The 25,011-nt window shown below is 39.6% G+C and overlaps 1 protein-coding gene across 2 annotated transcripts in view; it reads right to left on the bottom strand.

The window, feature by feature from the left end:
* OGFOD3 (2-oxoglutarate and iron dependent oxygenase domain containing 3) overlaps window positions 1–25,011 on the bottom strand; it is a 54,449-nt gene that overhangs the window by 12,795 nt on the left and 16,643 nt on the right. For both annotated transcript variants that reach the window (XM_042448129.1, XM_042448130.1), the window contains exons 5-8: window positions 22,091–22,155; window positions 21,499–21,555; window positions 14,851–15,004; window positions 6,437–6,560 (exon numbers count right to left, since the gene is read on the bottom strand). In XM_042448129.1, the coding sequence (XP_042304063.1) occupies window positions 6,437–6,560; window positions 14,851–15,004; window positions 21,499–21,555; window positions 22,091–22,155 (400 nt within the window). The remainder of the gene's footprint in view (window positions 1–6,436; window positions 6,561–14,850; window positions 15,005–21,498; window positions 21,556–22,090; window positions 22,156–25,011) is intronic.

The following is a 25,011-nucleotide window of genomic DNA, read 5'->3' as shown; positions in this document are numbered from 1 at the left end:
TAGGGCCTAGGTAAACTTGCAGGAGGCTGGATGGTAAGCCTCCGCAGGCTGCACATTGCCGATAGGCTGAAGGTTCTCCATCTCTGATGGTTTGCCACTTCTTAAGTGCTTCAAAATAGCAGATGTCTTCTAATATAATTTGTTGCTTCTGCAGTTGGGAGAAGCAAACTAGTATCATAAGAGTAGCTTAGGCTTGTGAGGGAGTCTAGCTTGCTGATTATAAAAAGGAGGAAGGGATAGGAAAAAGGAAATGTGGCACCTTTAAGATTGGTTTTTATATAAGTATGAACTTTCAAGGATGTAAACTCATTTCTTCAGATGCAGTACGTAGTGATGAGATTAAGGGTGAGAAATTTTTCCACCCCTCCCCTCCTCTTTTTTATGCTGCAAGAGACTTAAATAGTTTACCAAGTGTGAGGACAAGCTCCAGCATTAAAGCATTTCAGCTACAAAGACCAAGTTTGTAAAGGAAGAGAATTAAGTAAATGAGCTAAGCACCTATAGAAGGGGAAGTAAATGCTACCCATTTATTTCAAACAGATCTTCATTTCATTTATAAGTCTTCACCTGAAACCAAATGAAGATCATAGGAAAGACAGCTGAATACAGAAGGGCAGGCCTCTAGAAATGTGCAGTTTGATAACCATTAGATAATGGGAGAGAATCAAGGAGAAACATAATAATTCTTGCAGCCCTTTTCTAGAGAGAGAGTCAAAACAAAATAAGCTTTCTTGGCTCCCCTCAGCACATAGGAATAGGTCTCAATTATGATCCAATTTCTCCTAAATTTTCTTCCACCGGCACTCTAGTAGTTGTTCTTCCTATTTCAACCTCCTGTGTAGTAATCCTGTTTTACAGGAAAGGGGTATATAAATAAAATTCATCATCAAAATAATTCATTGCGCTCTCCTTGCTAAAGTTTATTTAGTGTGCATGCCATCCTAGCTGCTAGCTACACATAGCTGGGAGTTAATCTAGAGCTTCCTCTTGACTATCCCCTTTCAAAACACTCCCGTACACTCTGTCCATCAGTTCTACAGTTCTTGTCATCAGCAACATAGGAAAAGGCAGCACAATTTCTGTTGCCAGTGAACTATTCCCCCCCATCAGTAAGGCCGTAGAACATTTTTGAGCACTGAAACTAAAGCTTTTGACTTTTAATCTATTTCTTAAATTAATTAATTATGAATATTACAGCTGTATTCCAAAATCCAAATGGGTTTGAGTATGATCTTTGTGATCTAACTGAGTTATCCATTTCCATCCCACACCCAGGCCTTCTCCATCATTCTGCACTAATGGGAGGAAGAGCTGTACCTAGCACTCTCCTTTCTACACCCATATCCAAGAATTGTTTTTAAAACCCAGTTCAATTTCCAATCAGCTTGTACATCTTCCTTAATAACAAAGCAATATTCCCTATGTTGAGTAGTAAAATATTGCTCCGGAGTGTGTTACATATATATATATATATATATATATATATATATATATATATATTTCTACATACAATAAAAATTCACATAAAAGAAAAGAAATAGAAAACAGTTGACCAGCGAAGTGAAAGGGAAAAAAAATACCCAGAAATATATATAAACTGTGGCGGGGTACAGACCGCCAAATAGTACGTATACAATACGTACTAGGGTTAGGAAGGGGCGGTGCTTCCGCACCCCCCTAACCCTAGTATGTATTGAATACGTACAAGATGGCGGCGCCCTGTTCATACGGGCGCCGCCATCTTTACGTATCGGACGCTGAGCGTCCGTACGTGTCGCAGCCTTTATGACGTAGCGAGTGCGCCCCTGGCGCCTTGCTACGTCACAAACGCGACTCAAAAAGAAGCTCCATTTTGGAGCTTCTTTTTCGGTCCGCGCGGGAGCCGTGCCGTCTGAAGGCTCCGGCTCCCCCACGGACCTACCGGTGGCGGCGGCAGACTGCCGCAAAGCGGCGGTCTGTACCCCGCCTATGTAATTAATATAGCATTGCTCCTCTCTCAATAAATTATTTTATACACATCTGATAGCCTGAAAAACCCACAAAACATGATTTGATAATAGTTGGCTTTGAAAACTAATATGGTATAAAATAGCTATGTGGCCACGTTCTAGAAGATTTTCTTCTTGACGTTTCACCAACATCTGTGGCTGGCATCTTCAGAGAATGCTTTGCCTGGACTTTTTCCAGGCAAAGCATTCTCTGAAGATGCCAGCCACAGATGCTGGTGAAACGTCAGGAAGAAAATCTTCTAGAACATGGCCACATAGCCCGAAAAGTAATAGTGCCACTGTACTCTACTTTGGTCAGGCCCCATCTGGAATGTTGTGCCCAGTTCTGGGCACCACAATTCAAAAAGGACATTGAGAAACTGGAGCGTGTCCAAAGGAGGGCGACAAAAATGGTGAAGGGTCTGGAAAACATGTCCTATGAGGAACGACTTAGGGAGCTGGGAATGTTTAGCCTAGAGAAGAGAAGGTTAAGAGGTGATATGAAAGCCCTATTTAAATATCTGAAGGGATGTCATATTGAAGAGGGAGCAAGCTTATTTTCTGCTGCTCCAGAGAACAGGACCCGGAACAATGGATGCAAGCTACAGGAAAAGAGATTCCACCTCAACATTAGGAGGAACTTCCTGACAGTAAGGACTGTTCAACAGTGGAACGCACTCCTTCGGAGTGTAGTGGAGTCTCCATCTTTGGAGGTCTTTAAGCAGAGGCTAGATGGCCATCTGTCGGGTATGCTTTGATTGAGATTTCCTGTATGGCAGGGGGTTGGACTGGATGGCCCTTGTGGTCTCTTCCAACTCTATGATTCTATGATTCTATGAAAAACTCACAAAAACTATAGATGCCAGCCATGAAAGCCTTCCACTTCAAATTATGTTTTGTTTTTTCAAACAATCTATAAAAGGTTTCCAGTCTTTTTAAAGTATATCTCTACTGATTTTTCCCTAATCAAAACTTCTAAACCACCCTTCTTAGAATATCAAAGCACACTTTATGTCCATTCCTTTTAAATTGACACCTATTTGTTATCTTAATTAGTAATAAAATGCCATCCTAAAGATAAATAAGTAATGTACTGCATATAGGACCCATCCTATATTTGCCACAACCATCTACAATTCATTAAATGCTCTGAGAAATAATTTTTAAACTTTATATATCTTTATATTAACATTACATCATACAAAATATTAGTTAATCCAACACAAAATATAATCCAAAACTCTCTCTAATGCCAAACAATCTCCTTACCTCTGCTCATGTTACAATATTTTTGTAAGAACTAACTTCCATTTTAAGCATCCCCCTAATTACACTTTTGTGTTCTTTTAACTCCACAGCTAATCAGGTTTAATAAAATATGTACAATAAATATTAATGCATCTGTTAATCACATGATATAGAAAAACAGAAAAAGGTACAAGATCTAGAGGTCTTACAGCTCAAATATAAGTTTCTCTCTGTAGCTCCAAAGAAGCATATCGGCAGAAAAATAACAACAAAAGTAGATGTTATTTCCACCATTGGCTGATAAACATTTGCTGAGAAAACAACCATATCACTATTACCCAGGGAACAACTCAGAAAAGGCGCCTTCTTCATCAAAGCATAAGAAATCTACAAACTTGAAAAGGATCACAGACACTGTTTCTGCACCATTTATTACTATGATTTCAGCTACCAGCATTAAGGAAAAATAATGGGACTCTGGTATGGAAGCATTATTATCTCATTTTCCCCAAGCATTTGAAAGGCAAAAGATAATCAAACAGCCTGCTTCTTTTTTTTAAAAAAAAAGATCAATAGTTTGTTGGTGCTTCACATTGCACATATGTTGCAGAAGGAAAGCAGAAGAGCTTGAAAAGGCCATTTTGAAAGAGTGGCATTCAGCTCTTCCCCATTCTGCGCTAATTACACCACATTCAACCAGGGTGGGTTTGATTTATATCAATTTGAGACTCAGGCTGCATCCACACTGCAGAATTAATCTGGTTTGACACTGCTTTAACTGCAATGGCTTTATGCTATAGAAGCTAGGAAATACAATTCCCAGAATTCCATAACATCGAGCCATGGCAGTCAAGCCAGATTATTTCTTCAGTGCAGATACAGCCTCAGAGAGACTCAGTTTAATCATGCGATTCCACCTTCACCCCCCAAAAAGGGCACTCATCCTCGCTATAAGCTTAATACATATTTTTCACAATTCAGTTACCAAAGATTTATTTTTACTGGTAGAATCTTAATATTTACAATCATTTTAAGGTTTCATTTTTAGGATAACAACATTTCAGATTAGTTTTACAGCTATTCATAAAATACTCTCAAAAGTACATCTCTGTATGATGATGAGCTAGTTTTAATGTAATTATTTTTATTGTATTTTATTGATGTGTTTTTGTATGTATTTTATGGGTTGTAATCCTGCCTCGATCCATTTGGGAGAGGCAGGAATGTATGTATGTATAAATAAATAAATATTATTATGTGTGCCTTCTAGATGTAACAGGATATACAAACATAATTGCTTGGAGTGATTAAAGTGTTGTATCATATCTTTCATAGGGTGAAAGCAACCCCCTCAAACTCTGTTTCCAACCCAGTGAGAATGCCAGTATTCTCCAGGTTGTCCCTACAAAGTGTTAAAATCTTAATATATATGATTGTGTGAATGAAAATATGTACACTAAATAAACAAAATACGGTTGGCCCTCAGTATCTGTGGGAATCCGTTCTGGACCACCACCACCCCACGGATACCTTCTTTCAGCAGGCAAAAACGTTTCTATTCCAACAAATCTAAGGGAATTGACTGCATTTAATTGCATGATGCTATACTGCTTTTCATCTTTTTTTTCTTTTCAATACATTTGTTTTAATGGTTTTATTGTAACAGTATAGTTTAATCACATTTTAACAGTAAATTTTTCTTAGGTCTTAATCATTTATCTGAATTTGTTTTAATTTTTGTAAGCGGCTCTGAGTCTCAGTTTTTGAGGAAAGCCAGAAATAAATAAACATCTATACTTTCCTCCAAAAATGGGGGTGGGGGGGGGGGGGGTTAAACATCAGTCCTGAACAAGATGCTCCTGAAATAATTTCCTGGAGACTAGAAGCAATAATTCTGCTCTATGAAAAGGTATCATCTGAGTCCTTTATTCATTTCTAAGCACCAGCTTTCCCTAAAAAGAAATTATTCAAAGCCAGAAATGGTTAATGAAAACTATATAGGTATGACCTATATAGAACTCACACTATAAAAGGAACTGGTCTTTGGACTGGGATTCCTTTCAAGAAAAGTTCTCTTTTGTCTGTGCTCAGCAGATAAGAATACATACTAAGCAGTATGCAATGACAAATCCACATATACAGTAGATACAATTAAAATATATAGCTGTGTTAGTCTGAAAAATCAGTATGCAAAGAGATCTTGTAGCACCTTAGAGACTAACTGAAAAAGAGAAGTTGGTAGCATGAGCTTTCATGTCTACTTCATCAGATGCATGGGGATATATGGATAGTTTAGATAACTGAAGACAAGAGAGAACAGCTTTCACCGTACTCATTTAAATGATCTGTTCTTCCTTAGTGCCATATAACTAGGATAGTTCAATGGAGTATTGAAGGCCATCAACCTATGGAAACCCACCATGTGTTGGCTGGATCATTTCAAAACATACAGGCAACTAACAACTAACCTGAGAGCTGCATCCTTGACAAAGTGGCACAGATTTAATAGTTTGTACACTAAGTGTACAATACCACACATAGTATATAATACTCTTTGACATACTTCCTCAAGATATTTCCTGTGGCATCTTATGCTGTTTCCTTTTGTCCCCTACCCACAAGAATGACATTTTAGAAAATGGAAGAGTCTGCATGCACTTGTAAAGAGCAATAAAAAGCTGTCTCTATTTAAAGCAGAGAGAGAGAGAGCTCACAGACCTCTACCAGTATCTCAGTGGTGAATATTGAAAACAGGGGAGAGGAGGAATAAAATACTAGACAGATACTCAACAGCAGAAACAACCAGCTGTATAGAATTCAGAGGCATAGCCATGCTAGTCTGAAATATCAGTATGCAAAGGGATCTTGTAGCATCTTTGAGCTCAAGGCCACATCTTTCCTCTTGCCCTTGTCCCTTAACAACCAAAGTTAAAACTGAACTTGTCACCTCATCACTATACCCAGACATTTTGCATTTCTATGGCTATTCATACAGTCTGATTATAAAGGTCTTTCCTGAGCACCAGTTCACATCATGCATGTGAGGAAGTAGACCAAGTCTACAAAAGCTTATGCTATATGTTCTTTCACTTAGTTAGTATCAAAGATGCTACAAGATCCCTTTAGAACCAGATGTATAGTTATCTTCAGCATAAATATTAAAGAATCAATATAGGATACTGAGACCTGCACAACTTTACCTGCTCGAGGTTCTACAGTCCTATTTGCACCTTCATCCATAAAGACAAACCGCCCACCACCAAAGTCTTCTGTGTAATCAGACAGATAAAGCAGTGACGTATAGTCAAAGGAACCATAGGTCACCTAGGAAGAAAACAGAAAGATCTCCTAAATTCAATAGACATTTTATTTCAGAAACATGAGAGTTGGGTGTTTTTTTGTTTGTTTGTTTGTTTTGTTTTTGTTTTGTTTTTGTTTAAATGCTTCCTTAAAGAAGAGAATATTACACTGGTTTGCAACAACACTGAAGAGGTATAGGGTTTTTTTGAGAACCAAACTTGTCCAACTTTGTTGAATCACATCTTGGGGAAAAGATACCAAGAACTGGTCTGACAAATAGATTAAGTATTTAAAAGTGAAGTGTGTGTAAACATTCACATACACTCTTGCAGAGTCCTAGAATACAGGTAGAGGTGGTCTTCAAATTTTTATCTAGCCAAACATTTTAAACTTTGTGGGATTTGTTATCTTAAATTTAACTGTTAGTCCCCAAAATAAAATAGAGACATGGAATCAATGGAACTTGCATACGTGTTGACTTACCAAGTTCCCATTAATGTAATGGGTCTGTTGGAAATAACTATTGGATTAAGGCATTGGGTCTACAAAATATTTGAGATACATTCAGAAGTGTTTCTGAAGACCCAACATCCACTGACAATCATATTGTCAACATCCAATGACAAAAATATTTTGGAACAATCGTATTTTCAATCCCATTTACAATTGCCTTGATTTAGCTTCTGTTAAGAATGACAGTATAGCGGCCTGCAACTGGTAGTCCTTTCACAAACTCCAACTCCTTAAGAACTGTCATTTGGCTGCCAGCTTCAGGAAGATGTGTGGACAGATACTCAAGCAAGCAAGACAATGGAAGCATCTAAAAGGAGGGAAGAAGCACACTTGTCTTCTATGTGTTTACCTTACAACTGAAAATATTTATTCTTGGTATGGGGAAGAAGGATTAACATTCTTCTGGACTGGTCTCTGCTTGGGGGAAAACGGTTAATTAATTCATTGAACTGTAAATTCATTAGATTTTTCCCCCAATGTATCTGAAACCTATAGATTACTTATTAGCACTGAAATTATTCCTATACTTTAACCAATTAATTCATTTAGATGGATTGAATTCATTAGAGAGTGGAGTGAATACAATAAGTCAAGAGGGCTCATGAGAAGAAGTATTAGGACTAGAAGCAATATATCATTTAGCTCAGTACTGGCTTGCTATTCTATTTTCCTGCATGTCTCATGGATTGGAGAAGAGAGAAAATAGTGACAGAATGGAATGATGGTGTGTATATAATGTATACATTGCAGGAAGCCCTGAGGCAGTAATGTATCCCCCTTTCTGTGCCTCTTTGATTCTCATCCTCTAATTTTTATTAATTTTATTCTCTGGCTTTATATATTAATTGGAGTGAGCTGCTATTAACCCTTTTGTACTTTTTTATTTCCATTTTATTGCTCACCAAGTACTGAACATGCGGATGATGAAGAAAAAAACTTTTTTCGTCCCATTTCCTTCTCCCTCCTTCTCCCCTTGCCATTCTGCTCCTCATTGACCCCCTGCCTCAGCGCATTACATGCTTTGAGGTTTGTTTTGAGTTAAGCTCATTTTTTTTTAGATGATGGGAGAGAAAGTGTAAGAGCTTGACTGCAGGACATCAGCAAAGCAAGGCTGCCAGAGTTAATGTTTTGAGTTGCTTCAAGAGTCATTTATTCATCAATCCCTGGACTCCTTTGATTCACTGCTGCAAATCCTTCACCTGGGTCATGAGAAACAGACAACAAAATGTTCAGCAAATATCACTTTATTTCATTAGTCCTATAGTGACAGTTTAAGAGATCTTCAAAAACAAATATTAAGGGAGAATTTAGAATCATAGACATGTTAGTCTGGAAGATCAGAATGCAAAGAGATCTTGTATCACCTTTGAAACTAACAGCCCTGACAGACCGGCATCAAAGACTGGCATTGGGGCGGAGTGGGGGCCTGGTGTCCATACGACGCACACCCATGCTGGTGGGACACACATGCCCCACCACACGGCAGGCGGCATCACTGCGTTCCTCTGGCACTGCATCTAGATGATGCAGCACCAAAGGGGTGCCAAAAAGCTGAGGCACCAGCATCTATGGGGGCACTTTCTGCATTTCATGGCTCCTTTTTGCGCCATAGAAAGGCCAGATCGAGATTGTGGCATGTAGTTGCCATGCCCCCGATCTGGCAAAGACAGAGGCGGCTGTCTGTTTAGCCCCTAACTGAAAGAAAGAAGTTGTAGCATAAGCTTTCATAGGCCGCATCTACACTGCAGAAATAATGCAGCTTGACAACACTTTTAAATATCATGGCTGCATCCAATGGAATTCTGGAATTTATAGTTTGTTGTGGCATCAGAAGGAGCAGGCTAAACTCACAAAATTACAATCACAAAATTCTGTAGCATTGAGCCAAGGCAGTTAAAGCTGTGTCAAACTGCTTTATTTCTGTAGTGCAGATGGAGCCATAGACTTGGTCTATTTCCACAGTATTAAGGAAATACGGATAGCAAGAACAGTGAGCTTGTTAGAGACATGCTTTTATACTCTTGATTCTCTGACTGATCTTTGTAGACAGAGAGTGGATGAGTATTCTCTAGTTGAAATAAACATGCCATTCTTTATTAGCATTTAACAAATAAGATGTTTGAAAAATGAATGAAATCTGTATATGTTTGATCAATTAGTAATATCTTGCCTTTCTCCCAGTATTGGACTGCTGGGGATGTGGGGTGGGGAGAGAAGGGGATAGAGAGATGTAGATCAGTGACAAAAACTGAACTGAACAGGTTATTAAGATATGATCAACCTGACACTTTCCAGACATCTTGGATGTCCCACATCCCCAGAACATTTTTATAAAGGGCTTTGTAGTCCACCTGGGGAAAAGTGCCAGATTGTGGAGAATGCAACTTTAGAAGTTCAAAGAGCACTTTTGAAGGAGCCAGTTACCAGAACTACTCCAAATGACCACCATTCTCTGTAATGCTTTTGAAAACAAATGTTTTAATTAATGAATCAAAGTTGATTCAACGAAGAACACAATTCAAGATTTAATAGAGAAAACAAAACAATGAATTCCAGTAAGTATAAATAATGAATTAATATTAATGTTAATACTAACAAATTAATTTTCCAACTTAATGTTCCAAGCTCTGGGATCATCTCAACTTCTCATGATATTCAAAAGCCTGATGTGTCTCACATGAAGTATAAAGAGTGGCAGTTGTGTGAGAAAAAAAGAATATGTACAGAAGAATAAAGAATTTCGGGAAGGAAGGAGTGGACCATGTAACCAACTAAGAAAGAAAATATTGATTCCATTTTATCCAATACAATCAGTTCCTAGGTCATTACATGTTAAGGAAAATGCAACATGGGATATACAGTAGAAGAAATAAAACATGTATGTGAAAGTCACAGTGACTAAGCAAGAGCAATTAAGAAGCCACACAGGTGAAAAAGCTAATGTAATTTAGAAGGCTTGAATGTCAAGGACAGAATTATAGAATGTACAATTGGAAGCACCTGAGATTCATTAAGTGTACAAGGTGAAATGATGAAATTCTTAAGTATGGGTTGAACTATGTGAACCAATCAAAATGAGTGTACACGCCCACTGGGTGGAAACTGACTAAGTGGGTGGTGTTTAACAATGGCTATAATAATTGCTATGTTTGCCTATGTATTTTGTGGGTAGTTGTGGATAGTTGGAGTGTTTTGGAGATTGTAGAGACTGTGATTTGTAGGGCATATAGTATTTTGTATATAGTAGAATAAAGTAGATCTTTTATATAAGACTACTGAGTTGTCTGGTGTCTTGAGTGAAGATACAAGAGCCAGCAGGATCCTGGAGAAGTTTGGAGACTTCTGAGGAAGAAGAGTGAGAAAGCTTGGAGAGTTTGTCAGGGTCTTCAGCCTATTCTCTGAAACTCTGCTGCTTTGGAAGAAAACATTAACCACTGACCAAAGCTGGTCAGCTCCGCTGCATAACAAGGTGGTGAGTTAGAGCCAGAGGTGAAGAGCTACAACTCCCATCATCCCTGACATTACATATAATTGCCAGACATATGAAACCATTCTCAGATAAAAGCTCTTTCATAGCTGGAAGAATATTTAAAGAGTATTAGACAGACAATTGAATCCTACTCTCTATTATAAGAGAGGAGGAGGGAAATAGGTGAACTATCAAATCAAACGCTACTGCTCATAAATACAAATGTCAAAATTAATTAAAATTATTCACTAGTACTTCAGGACTAGTGCAATTACAGAGCGATTCATGGTTTCATTGCTTCTTAAATTGTTCCTTAAGCTTGAGTTCAATAATGTTAAAGATTGTCCTGACTGCCCAGAATCTGACATGGCTGTTCTTTTAATTTTCTTTATTGTGGATAAAACAGCAGCCTCCATTTGTCATGTCCCTTCTGTATCCCTCAGCTACACACAGCTGCCTGACAAAAAGTGTTTTGCTTCTTCTTTGCCCACTTCCCACTTTCTTAAAGTAGCCTGGGCATTAATTATCTTCTTTCTTGACTGTCACCTGCCAACATTAACCTCTTACACACTGGCTGAGGATTCAGTGGTGGTTCATTAATATCATAGAAGAAACAGCATAAAACCTGGTAGAATGCTTTCTTCAAGTTCTCTCTCTCTCAAGTCACCGCCACACAGAATGCCAATGAGAGGACCCTAAAGCTGATCTCAGCTTTTACTCACTGTAGGCTTTTAGAGCTGGGGAGAGAAACATGTGGCCCTCCAGATACTGTTGGAATTCAGCTTCCAGAATTCCTCACCATAGGCTATGCTGACTAAGGCTGGTGGGATTTGCAGTGCAAGATTATCTGGAGGGCTTTATGATTTCCATCCCTGGCTTAGACAGACCACCATTGCTGGTTTAGAGTTTTGTTTCTTGATTTATTGTACCTACACCCTTTGTGTCCACTTTCCTATCACTCTTTAACTTAAGGAATTATTTTAACTGGACTGTTGGGCTGGATTTGATTTCCTAATTGCACCTTCAAGGACAATGTTTCATCTCTACATTGCTTAAACCATTTGGATCATGCTTTACCAAGTAACTTGCAAAGGGAAGGCAAAGGAGGTGGCAGAGGTAGTGGTTTGGAGGCTACCTAGATATGGAAGGCTGAACAGCAGGAGGAGGCTTCCATGCACCTGGCTGAGCTAACGTAAGAAGAGTTGAAAAAAGAAGAGGTTGAAAGGTGCGTGACTCATGCCCAAACTCACATCCATACTCACATCCATACAGGGTTAGCACTGTGAAGGGGAATGATGATAAGCAGATGGAAGATAATCAGCACACATAGATCTAAAACATGGAGTATGTAATACCTCTTCCCTCTCCACTGTGCAAATATTTGAATAATTTTTAACCTACAGTTTACAAATATTATGCCATAATTCCTCTCATTTCCAAGAATTATTTTTGCATGTTTATCCTTTCATTTTATCTTTGCAGCACATCTGAATATGTGGCTGGATTTGATAAATATTTTTTCCACTTCAGGAACAGTTGATAGCTGCAAACAGAATGGCCAAATCATATTCATGGTTACTGTTAAAGCAACCTTGAAATAATCCTAGGCGATAAAATCCATTCATTGTGGCATTCTTTTCAAATCCTCTGCAATATTTTTCTCTGTAGGACACAGCTGACAACCTCTCCTTTATACTTGTACAATGTGCTGATACTTTTCAATATATCAGAGCTCTTTAAATATATTACTAAGCAAACAACATAGCATTTCTCTTAAAAATTGATTTTTGTTCCTGTATAGGTCAGTTTCATATTTTAGATGCTAAATGACCTTTTGAACACAACTGTTACAATGTAAGCTGTTTTAAGAATTTGCTAGCAGTTCACTAATAAAATAAACAGGAACCTAGAGCTCACTGTAGTTTAAAAGTCTAGAATTCTTTATTAAGAAAATTCTAGTTTAAGCATTGGACTAGGATTCTGGAGACCAAGGTTCAAATCCTGGCTCAGCCATGTAAATCCACTTGGGCAAGTGACACCCTCTGAACCTCAGAGAATGACAATGGTAAATCCCATCTGAAGAAACTTGCCAAAACCCATGCATGATAGGTTCACCTGAGGGTCACTTCAGGTTCGAAGTGACTTGAAGGCACACAACAACAAAGTCAAACAAGTAATGCAAATGTGTTTCTGTCATTTAGCTTTGGATCTAAAGACACCTTTTAAGAGAATCGCTGAGCCAGATCAAAAAATTTGATATCCACATGGGTGCAGAACGGCCCTAATCAACAGCTTTGAACCATTGCCCATCTACCTGCAAAATAACAAATTAAGGAAGAAAGTACAGTAAGATGAAATAAACCAGCCACATGGAAGCCAAAAGAAGAAAAATCCTAGCCACTTAAAACAATCTTTACTTCCTCTTGCACACAGTACTGTTCGCCTTCCCTAACAGATGGCATAGTGAAAGGCTTGAGTACTGGATTTGGAGATAGGAAGACTCAAGTCAAGTCCCCTATAGTCTCACTAAATGGGCAAGTCATTCTCTCTCAACCTAACCTGTAAGGAAGTTGCTTGCTCTGTTGGGAAATAGCTGTATTAATAAACAATTGTGTTGCTAACCTAGTCCAAATTTTCCCGGAAGAGTAGAAAAAAATATTCAGCAAAAGAAAGCAGGCAATAAAGACCAATCACATCTGAAAAGTTAACTCGAAGGTTTTAAGAGAGAAATTACACAAATAGACATCTGCTTTTGAGACTGCTCTGCCATGTTATCTTCTGGCACAAAAGACAGCTTGTTAAAAAAACAAGAAAAGGAGTGAATGAGGCCATTTCTGTCTAAAGATCAAAGAGATGGTCTAAGGGTCACTCTATATATTCCATCATTAAAGTAGCACAAAATAAATGCTGCTATTACAGCCTCTAAAAGTCCACTATCCATCACAGCTATTATATGCAAGATAAAAACCAAGCATTTGTACAAATAACTTTTCAGCACAGTGTCAATGTTTTGTTTTCAGAGGGAAATCTACTTGCATGGAATTGCAAAATCAGTTAATGTTTCTAAGCACATTTTATAAATGAAGTCTGTAAGAACAGTTATTATTGAAGTAAGGAATGACATTCTGGAAATACTTCATCAGGGCAATGTTTTTTCAAGCAGTGTTTATGGTTTTCTTATATAATTACTCAGTAGCTTGGTTACTGGTCTACTGCCTTTCTGTTTCTACTTTGGTGCTTTCAATTAACTTTACAAAAAATTTACAAGCCAGAGCTTGGAAATGTTTCCCTTTTTTAGAAGAAAACTTCCAGTCTGGCCATGCTGGTTGGAGACAGGGGTAGAGGTTATCCAGTAGTTGAACTAAAAAAACCAACATTTTCAAGTTTGGCCTACAGCCACAGACTATCAGCATATTAAACATGCCTACGTGACCTGCAGTAACTAACCGCTGTGCAAAAATAAAAAGAGACGCAAGCCTGCTAAAAGATATTCATATAAACTGTTCTTCCAATTCATGTATAGAGAAAAGCAGAACCTCCTTATTAGTTGACAGAGCATTTACAACCGGTGAAAATGACAAGATATATCAATCTGAGCCCAGGCACGCACATGTGGACTTGAGTTTACATCTGTGCCAGAAGCATTAAATTTCCACATTATTAACTGGAAAATTAAAAATAGCAGCAATTTCAAGTGTGATCCTGTACACTCAGGAGGCACTCTCACAACCTAATACTTCCTAGAGAAAGTATATCTCTTTTGTTTCCTTTCTCTGTCTGGAGATAGCAAGGACTCAGCCTCCCACAATGAGTTGGTGCTTCCTTGCCATGGAAGTGAAACAGCTAGCCCTTGGTCAATGCACCCAAGAGCTGAAAAATACCCACGGAGACAGATCCATTCCTCTTTCCCTTTCCCAACAAAAGTAAGGAAGGGGTATAGCAATCTGCCCTCCAGGCTGTAGCACTGATTGCAAGAATGATTTTGTTGGTGATGCTTGGATTGTGAATGTTGGGGGCAGGTTGTCTTCACAGTGATTCTCTCATGTAGCATCCTACCCAAGAGGGGAAAACATGAGTTGCATAAAGTCATGTGGAGATGGTAGGGCCAGGTAAGGTATAATATATACACATACTCAAGGCCCATTAAACTCGGTAGGAATTACTTCCCGGTAATTTTAATTAACACCAAAGTGATAATCACTAGAACTTGGCATAGTCATGCAATAACCACAGTGTAGGCCTTTGATTATGCTAGACCAAAGACTACAATTAAAGGCAAGATATTAAAATGGGGGTGGAGGGGGAATTATTTTCTTTCCGTATCCCAATTACCTTGTCAATATGTGGGTGCCAATATTCATCATGAGTAGTCTTGGCTTCCGAGCTGTTTATTCTTGAGAAGAAGGTTGGCTTTGTCAAATACATGGAAGAGGAGCTGATACCAAAAGCAAGGGCTATTTTTTGTTGAATTCTCTGCCTCACATCACTGCAAAGGATAAGACAACTTAATGTTAAGACACTTTAATGTAATATAAGTACCATGATACAAATTTAAGTAAGCTGCCTCTCCTGTTGCAATGAATACATCTTAACAGAGCATGCAAATTACTTTATATTAAGGAGTCAGCATGTGTGCATAATGCAATCCAGTAATATTAATGAATCACAGATAAGGGCACCTGGTCAGGTAAGATATGAATCAGAAATATCCATGGGCATTTTCACACTATACAGTTTATTTATTTATTTATTTATTTAATAATAATAATAATAATAATAATAATAATAATAATAATAATAATAATCTGTTTATTGCCCGCTTTTCCTTAATAGATCAAAGCAGGTTACACAGAAGTACAGCGATGTACGATTTTACAAACAGTATCATATAAAAACCCGAACAATACAATAATACAATTAAAAACATGATAAAAAGTTACAGATTAAAATAACAACAACAGCTAGCCTAAAGTGCAGGTGCAACGGTACAGCGGGGAGAGAGCAGGTATTACATTGTCTGGGAGAAAGCCTGTTGAAAGAGGAAGGTTTTTAACCTCTTCCTAAATAAGTCAGGGGAGGTAACTGAGCGGAGCTCACCGGGAAGAGAGTTCCAAAGCTGCGCGGCTGAGCTGGAAAATGCCCTCTGTGCAGTCACAGAATATTTCGTATCTGGAACCCTCAACAGTTGCTTCCCGGTCTACCTGAGAGCGCGGGGCGGATTATATGGGGAGAGGCGGTCCTCCAAGTACCCTGGGCCCAAGCCATTTAGGTCTTTATAGGTAATAACCAACACCTTGTATTGCGCCCGGAAGCGAATGGGCAGCCAATGTAGATCTTGTAGAACAGGTGTTATATGACTGGTCCTGGGGCATCCAGTGACCAGTCTGGCTGCCATGTTCTGCACTAATTGAAGCTTCCGGGTTTGGTACAAGGGTTGCCCCACAGAAATCCAACCGAGAGGTCACCAGAGCATGTACCACCGTTTCAAGGTCCCCCCGGCCCAGGTAGGGTCACAGCTGGCGTATCAGCCAAAGCTGATAACAAGTGCTCCTGATTGTCACATCCACCTGAGATGTCAGGTGGAGCGACAAGTCCAGATGCACCCCCAGACTACGAACAGAGTCCTTCAGGGGGAGCGTGACCCCATTCAGGACAGGTGGACAAATTTCCTTCCCTGGGCCAGGAGAACCTATCACAAGTACTTCCGTTTTCTCTGGATTCAAGCTGAGTCTGTTTTCCCTCATCCAGCCCATTAACTGACTCCAGACAGGCATCTAGAGGAGAGATGCCATCCCTGGTCCCTGCATCAGTCGGAGACACAGAGAAACATATTTGGGTGTCATCAGCGTACTGATAACACCGCGCCCCGTGTCTCCGGATGATCTCTCCCAGTGATTTCATGTAAATGTTAAATAGCATGAAATTTATTTGTATCCCGCTCTTTTCCTAGGACACGGATTCAAAGCGGCTTCACAGCATTTTAAAAAAGTACAATTAAAACATTTAAAAAATTTACATTAAAAAGAATTTTTAAACTGGTCCAACATCCCACCCTGTCCTTATAGCAATTCTTTAAACACCTGTGTGAACAGGTAGGTCTTCACCTGCCAGTGGAAGGCCATCAAGGAGGAAGCCGTTCTAACCTCCCTGGGCAGGGAGTTCCAGAGTCTAGGGGCAGCCACCGAGAAGGCTCTCTCGCGCATCCCCACCAACCATGTTTGTGATGGTGTTGGGACAGAGAGAAGGGCTTCTCCAGAGGATCTCAGAGTCCGGGCTGGTTGATACCAGCAGAAATGGTCTGCCAAATAGTGTGGACTTGAGCCATGTAGGGCTTTGTAGGTAATAACCAGCACCTTGAATTGTGCTGGGAAACAAACTGGCAGCCAATGAAGCTGTTTCAACAGGGGCGCTGTATGGTCTCTGTAATCTGCCCTTGTTAACAGCCTGGCAGTAGCTCTTTGAACCAGCTGAATTTTCCAAACATTTTTCAAAGGCAGCCCCATGTAGAACCCATTACAGTAGTCCAAAAGGGATGTAACCAAGGCATGTGCCAGCGTGGCCAAATCTGGCTTCTCAAGGAATGGGCACAGCTGGCGTACAAGTTTTAAATTTGCAAAAGCACCCCTGGTCACAGCAGAGACCTGGCCCTCCAGGTTCAAAGCTGAAGCCAAGAGTACCCCCAAACTGAGAACCTATGTCTTCAGATGGAGTGTGACCCCCTCTAACACAGGCTGGATCCCTATTCCCTGATCTGCCTTCCGACTGACCAGGAGCACCTCTGTCTTGTCTGGATTGAGTTTCAACTTGTTTGCTCGCTTCCAGTACATTACTGAAGACAAACACTGGTTTAGGACCACGACAGCCTCCTTGGATTGAGCTGGGAAGGAGTAGTAGAGTTGAGTGTCATCTGCATATTGATGACACCACACCCCAAAACTCTGGACCACCTCTCCCAGCAGTTTCATGTATATGTTAAACAGCATAGGGGACAACACAGAACCCTGAGGGACCCCACAGGTCAATGGCCAGGGGGTCAAACAGGAGTCCCCCAGTACCACCTCCTGCGTTCACCCCTCCAGGAAGAAACGGAGCCACTGCAGAACAGTACTGTACCTCCAAGCCCCATCCCAGAGAGGTATGGGGTTTGATCGATGGTATCAAAAGCCGCTGAGAGGTCCAGGAGAACCAACAGGGACATACTCCCCCTGTCCAGTTCCCTGCGTAGGTCATCCACTAAGGCGATCAAGGCTGTCTCTGTTCCATAGCCAGGTCTGAAACCAGATTGAAATGGATCTAGATAATCCGTTTCATCCAGAAACCCATGGAGTTGGAAAGCCACCACACATTCCAAATTGCCCAGAAATGGTAGGTTAGACACTGGCCGATAGTTATTCATTATTGTGGGATCCAAGGATGACTTTTTTAACAGAGGCCTCACTACAGCCTCCTTTAGGCAGGATGGAATTCTGCCTTGTTGTAGAGAGGCATTGATTACCTCCTTTACCCACTCAGCCAGTCCCCCTCTGGCCTGTTTAAGAAGCCAAGAAGGACAAGGGTCCAAGACACATGTGGTGGCTTTTACCTCTCCAAGGATCCTGTCCATATCATCAGGCTGCACAAGTTGAAAAGTATCCATTAACACTGGACAGACACGAACCAAGGTTACATCCACTGACACTGTATCAACTGTAGCATCCAAGCCAGAGCAACTTTATCTGCAAAATGTCGTGCAAATTCTTCACAGCGAGCCTCCGAATGGTCTGCATCCTCTACTTGAGGGTGAGCGTGTAAAAGACCCCTGACCACTCGGAACAGCTCTGCTGGTGAGCTCCTTGCAAATGCAATGCTGGTAGCAAAAAATGATTTTTTTGCTGCCCGCATTGCCACAGAGTAGGTTTTCAAATAAGCCTTAGCCCATGCTTGATCACATTTACTCCAAGTCTTCTGCCAACGTCGCTCTAGTCTCCGTCTCGTTTGCATCATTACCATCAACTCCCTGGAGAACAGTTATGATTCCACTTTGTCGTGCCAATAAATCCTGCAAGCTGTAGCTGGGGTAGGCACCAGAGCTCCCTGGCTGAAAATCCTCCTTTCTAAGCTGGAAAACTTAGGAATCCATAGCATGTTGCTATGACAGTTAAAGTGAAATCATGGCACTATAATTATGTAGTGTAAAAGGCCCCAGGTTCAGTGCTCAATCTCTTAATTATTAGATCAAGAATGCTGTTGGATCTTATTCCCTCAAAGCCAGCTAGCATGTCTACAAGTCATTCCCTATCTGAAGGTATCATTTTTCATTGATAACATTTTTAGACACATCTCACTGTTTATTTAGTCTACATCACATCTTATTTAGCATCCCATGTTTTCAAAGATTTATGACAGGGTCTGAAATTCCAATATAACCTCTACCAGCATTAACTGCTAAAAAAGAAAGCCACTTCCTAAGAGTACCTTTGGATACTCTTAAGGGAATTGGGAACATCACTGAAAAGCCTCATTTACAATGATTAAAACAGAGGGGGAAAAGGGTCCCCGAATATCCAAAATGGTCTCATTTACTTTTATAATCCAATGTAATTTTGGAGGAACCACTAGTTTATGTAAAAGGTTCTAGATAAGCGAACAGTAATTTCTTTCTAATACTTAATTCAGTTATCCTATTTCAAAAGGATGTAAAACAGGGCTACTGAAAAACAAAAGGATGTATCATTCAGAGGTCTGCAGAAGGATCAAGTCATATTTTCAAACACAAACCTAAGGGGCCCTGCCCCAAGACCCAATCCAAGGATGACTGAGCATGCTCAAAGCCCTCCCCACAGAATATCAAGCATCAGTTGGAAAAGAAGGATGGAAAACAAGAGGATGGCAGTTAGCCCTCCATTAGCCCCTGACAGTATCCTGGAGGATGGCACAACCAGCGGGATGTCTGAGCAGAACCCCCAGATTTCTATACCCAAGTTTTCTTGCCACAAAAACTGGCACAGAATTGGCATCTTTGACAGTGCCCACTTTCAAATTACAGGAATTAGTACAGTAATATGTTTTTACATTGTTACCCAAAATGCCATTTCCTGCATTTCAGGTTTACCAACTCAAGAAGAGTGGGGGAAATGAAGTTCATTCAGAAGGAAAATAATTTTAACTGAGCAAATCAGTTTTAAAATCTCATCTGTTTTCTCTCGATAAATTTTGCCCATCTCTTTGAAATATTGTTCAGTGATTATGGTTTCTATTCACACAATCTGCACAAAAATCAAGCCAACCATTCAAGCAGACAATAAGACTCCTCTCCAGCTATTCCCTTGAGCTACCATTTTGAAGACCATCTCATGGCTGCATTGCACTGAGAAATCCTTTAAGAATTTAAACTGTACTCTATGCAACAATACCTGTGATTACATCTGTAATGAAGCAGACACTCTGTGATGCAAAGCAATGCCCCAAGACAATATTCCAAAATGAAAAGTTAATTCACATCAATCCACAATTCAGATTCGTATTTTCAAACTTTTCAGAATGAATTCTCTACCTAGAACTAGACATATTAGACATAGATGTGATTTTCTCCAGCTCTTCCTGTGAAGGTAAATGTAACATTTCACATCTTGTCAGCACTATACACAACTAAGGCAGCAGGAGACTATCGAACCTTAGATGTAGATTTGCTGGTAGGAAACCCATAAAACCACATGACACCCTTTTACCAAACCCAGAAGTAATACGAAATCCACAATAATTTTTTCAAAGTACAAAAAGGCATACTAGGGCTGAGCACCTTATTTTAAAGGAGAATTGCACATCTTGTAGTGTAATACTCATTACATACATATGTACAGAGATATTTCTATTAATGATAAGATGAATGGGGTTTGGTCATGTAAGATCTGACTATTTGTGTCAGTGAGACTAAAGGACTCAGCAAATAATTTTTTTCAGTGGTTTTATTGGTGTAAACCCAGATAATAACATGTACAGTATTTTCTGGCGTATAAGACTACTTTTTAACCCAGGAAAATCTTCTCAAAAGTCAGGGGTCGTCTTATACGCCGGGTGTCGTCTTATAGGGCAGGTGCTGAAACTTCTGAGCCAGACTGGAGAATCTGCGGTCGCCGCATATGGTAGGGGGAGCTCAAAAACAGCCGCAGCCACATCCCCTCCGTATGTGGCAACCGCTGTACAAGTATGGTAGAAGAAAATCTTGGAGACAGGGAGGGCTGGGCAGGCAGGGAGAGCTGTCCAATCCAAGCAGGCTTTGTATACAACAAGTTTTCCTGCTATGTACCTGCATGCCATAAGCATTTGAATTAAAATTACCATATTGAAATCAAATCTGAGGTTTTTAAAACATTTTATTTGGAAGAGGGGTAGTCTTATACGGCGAGTATATCCTAAACTCTATATTTTAACTGGAAAAGTTGGGGGTCATCTTATACGCCCAGTCGTCTTATATGCCAGAAAATACGGTACCTTGTTTAGCTATTTGCCCTGTAAACCTACCCTACAGGCACACCTGCTCGCTTGCTTCTGGCATACTGTGCTCTGGATTGCTTAGGTCAATAGAAGTGTGACCTGTGATTTAACTGAAGTGGAGCTGTCAATTTCCATTAAACACAAGTTTCTTTTGCTTATGCCATGTAATAGCTTGTTAAACTACTAATGTTCCACATCTTCAGTGGTGCAGAATTAAGGACTCCAGTTTGCCATGTAATAAGGAATGCACCCTGCATTTAGATCATCCATGGGAATCATGCAGCCCTTCAAATGATGTTGGACCGCAGGTCCCAGCAGCCTTAGCCAGGTCTGCCAATGGTGAGGAATACAGTATTGGGGTCTAAAAATATCTGGGGCATCACAGGATTCCCATTCCTGATTTAGATACTCCTTTACTCTGATGAGCTACAAATGGTTTGAAAGTACTTCAAAGGCAAAAATAGAAAAGGCACAATATAAAATTAAAAATTACTGCTTTTCTCTTACCGATATAACTGAAAATCTTCTTCTGTAAAGATATCATGGATTTTGTCACCAAAGTATCTGAGGCCAGGCAGTAGGATGGAAGAGTAAGAAACCAAAAGACAAAAACAAATCACAATAAATGCAAGATAAATCTTTGCTCCAACTTACATTTTCTTGGCATTAAGAGCCGACTCTCTTAATATGCAACTATTTCAAAAATGTTGAGGGTCTCAGGATGGCTGTTATTAAGCCTAATACAAAAACAGTTGTAATGAGCAACCAGCAATCTTGGAAAAGTGACCACTTTAAAAAAAGAAAATGATACACACTTTAATTTCTGGTTTAAAAACAGTATTATGGATCTAAACTGCACATGGACCAGCTCTTAGATCCAGCAAAGGGGAAGACTGTATCATGTCTATTGATCTCCTAATGGCCCAGCTTAACAACATGTTCTTTTTGAAAAGGACAGAAAACAGCTGAAGGGTTCATCAATTACCTGCAGAGTCTGACTCCTGTTTTTCTTATAAATCCTGAACATATCTTGAAAAGCTAAGAGCATGAAAACCAGTGGTACTAAGGGCATAGCACCTAAGACACAATTCTATATTACCTGTACATGTTAACAAAATGCTTTCCCAAAGAAAGTGCTCCAGAATGCAAGTCCAGAATTGAAGCCTGGGGTGCAAAAACAAGCAAAAGGAAACAAATTAGCAAAATAATGGAGAATAGTTATGTATACTGTATTTGCTTTCTTGAAAAAGAATAATTTAATCTATTTGGAAGCCACATCCCTGTTCTCTCACTTTAAAGTTGTGCTGGTTACAAATATTTCCCATGTATGTCAGGAATAAAAGCAAGACAATAATAATTACCCAGCACGGAAAGCTGGTGGCTTCCATGTCAATAGGCAGTGGAGCCACCCCAAATTTTAGTCTCAACTTGAAATGGGCTATACAAGGTACTATTTCAGAGATGGAGTTCAGCACTTTAAACAGATCATTTATAGTTCAGATTAAAACCTGGCAAGGATTCACCACCCGACTGATACGGAAGCCATTATCTCCCAGTATAACTCACCTCTAGAATCCAAGTGTTGTATACAACTGAATTCTAGGACATGGGGTATGGTTAGAGCTTTGGAATATGACTCCAGAAACCAAGGTTTGATTCCTTGCTCAGCCACTGAAACCCACTGGGTGACTTTGGACAAGTCACAATTTCTCAGCCTCAGAAGAAGGCAAAAAGCAAAAACCCCTCTGAACAAATCTTGCCAAGAAAGCCCCATTATAGGTCACTTTAGCATTGATATAAATTGAAAACAACTTGAAGAGACTCAACTCAATAAAAACACCATCTTTCTAATACCAAATCTGGGCAGGCAAAAAAATTAATAAGGATTTTAACATAACAACTCATTTTCAAGATTTTTATGTTGACTACTGGCCTTTATATCTATAATTACAGTAAGATATGCATTTTACTACCAATGATTCAACTTATTTCTCATTCCAAACCTTCTAGCAATCCAAATAGCATCCTTTCTGCTTCCTATTTGAGGTTTCAACCTCCAACAAAGGTAAAACATTTTTCTTCTTCTTAAATTTGGACTGGATTGGCATGTTTTACCTCAACACTACCAACTATTTCCTTGATGCAAAAGCATAGAGGCTTCTTGAGAAATCCAGTGTCTTCTGCCTACAAAGGGGCCTGAGGCCTCACAAAGATGGAGACATATTAGCTTGCAAATGAAGTGTCTTTGTTGAGATGTAAATGGATGTTAAATTTCCTGGACTTTGAGAATCTCCCAGTTGCCACATAGCCAGAAGGAGGAGGTGCCAGCCTGCAAGATATGCCCCTCCATACCATCTTAACAGTTTTATTGTATTTGTACTGTTGTTATTTTGATCTGCTGTGTTGATGTATTGTATTGTTTTGATTTGCTGTGCACCGCCCTGATCACAGGAAGGGCGGTATACAAATAAAATTATTATTATTATTATTATTATTATTATTATTATTATTATTATTATTATTATTATTATCTAAGAACAGAAACAGCAAAATACAGGCTAGTGACTAATATCTTCAATTTTTTCTCCTGTTTGGTTTGTAATACCTTGTTTAATGAAGAAGCCAGTGAAGCTTCGAAAGCTTGCAACATGTATTATGCATTTGGTTGGCCAATAATGGTATCACTGTTTGGTGGATTTTTGATTGGATCTGCTAAATGGCCAACACAGCTACCCCTGCATGTTTTTTGAAAGAAAGAAGCTGGCAGCATGAGCTTTCGTAGACTAAGGTCTGCTTCCTCAGATGCATTTAGACAAGAAGTAGACTTTAGTCTATGAAAGGTCATGCTGCTAACTTCTTTCAGTTAGTCTCAAAGGTGTTGTTACAAGATCTCTCTACATACTGATCTTATATATATTTGAATTCCACAATAATAACAATCATCTTGGTTTTGAAGAGAAGTCAAAGAGCAGTTTATTTTGCAAAAAGTCAACTCATACCAGATATGACTCAAGACCACATTCTACCTCTTGGAAATATGGATCAAAGGATTCCTGAAGAAAATTAGATAGATCCCAAGAACCCCCAGCTTCCATTCAAGTTATATGAACTGTCACTACTGCTTAGTGTTCTTGATAGTAAATCTGGCAGCCATCCAAAGTATGTTTCCACCGGTACCTGTCCAGCGGAGCAATACCTCCTGCTTCTTTTAATACCAGCTGCAGTTTCCAGCTCAAGCAGCACTGATTCCAAGGTTACTGAATTATTGACAGCTTCAGACACAGCAGCTGCCCAGCTGGCCTGATCCTTTCTCACAGAAGATAATATGATAGGTCTGAGGTGTGTACAGATGTCACACCTATCTGGAATTCCAAAATCCAAAATATTCCAAAATCCAAAACTGTCCACATGGATGGCTGACATAGTGATACCTTTGCTTCCTCATTCATAGGGTTGCCATGAGTTGGAGTTGACTCGAGGACAGTCAACCAGAAAAATCAAGTCAGCTCTTAATTGCTCTTGACTTGAATTATATTTGTCTCTTATCCAACATCCACCCTATATATATAAAATCCACAGACTCAGAGCTATAATAACTTTCCTTGTTGGCCCAATATTGAAATGAGGGCTAACACAGCAATTAACTCTTAAAGAGGAAGTCCAGAAGCAGGGAGAAGCAAGAATGCTAAATCCATTTGAGATATGTAGTCAAGGCACATTTGCGTCTGAATTAAATAAACTGTTGGTAGTCAAAGACAGTTACTATGTTTTGATTTCTACCCTTTGTTCATTTCAGCAAATTCCTGATCGGATTAGTCAGATAATTTTGCTTTCATGCTTCCATGGTGGTGGTGGGGCTTATTCATTTGCTTATTTTGAAGAGAAGAAGCAACAGCAATAGCGTTCTTTCATGTAACCTTGATTAGGGGGGAAAGTAAGAGCTATAGCTCAATGGTACAGTACATGCCTTGCAAGTTAAATTTTCAGCACCTCCACGTAGGGTTAAAAACAAATCCATCA

The sequence above is a fragment of the Sceloporus undulatus genome, chromosome 2 (genome assembly GCF_019175285.1).
Source record: "Sceloporus undulatus isolate JIND9_A2432 ecotype Alabama chromosome 2, SceUnd_v1.1, whole genome shotgun sequence".
NCBI lineage: Eukaryota > Metazoa > Chordata > Lepidosauria > Squamata > Phrynosomatidae > Sceloporus > Sceloporus undulatus.
This window is presented reverse-complemented; position numbering and strand designations above follow the sequence as displayed.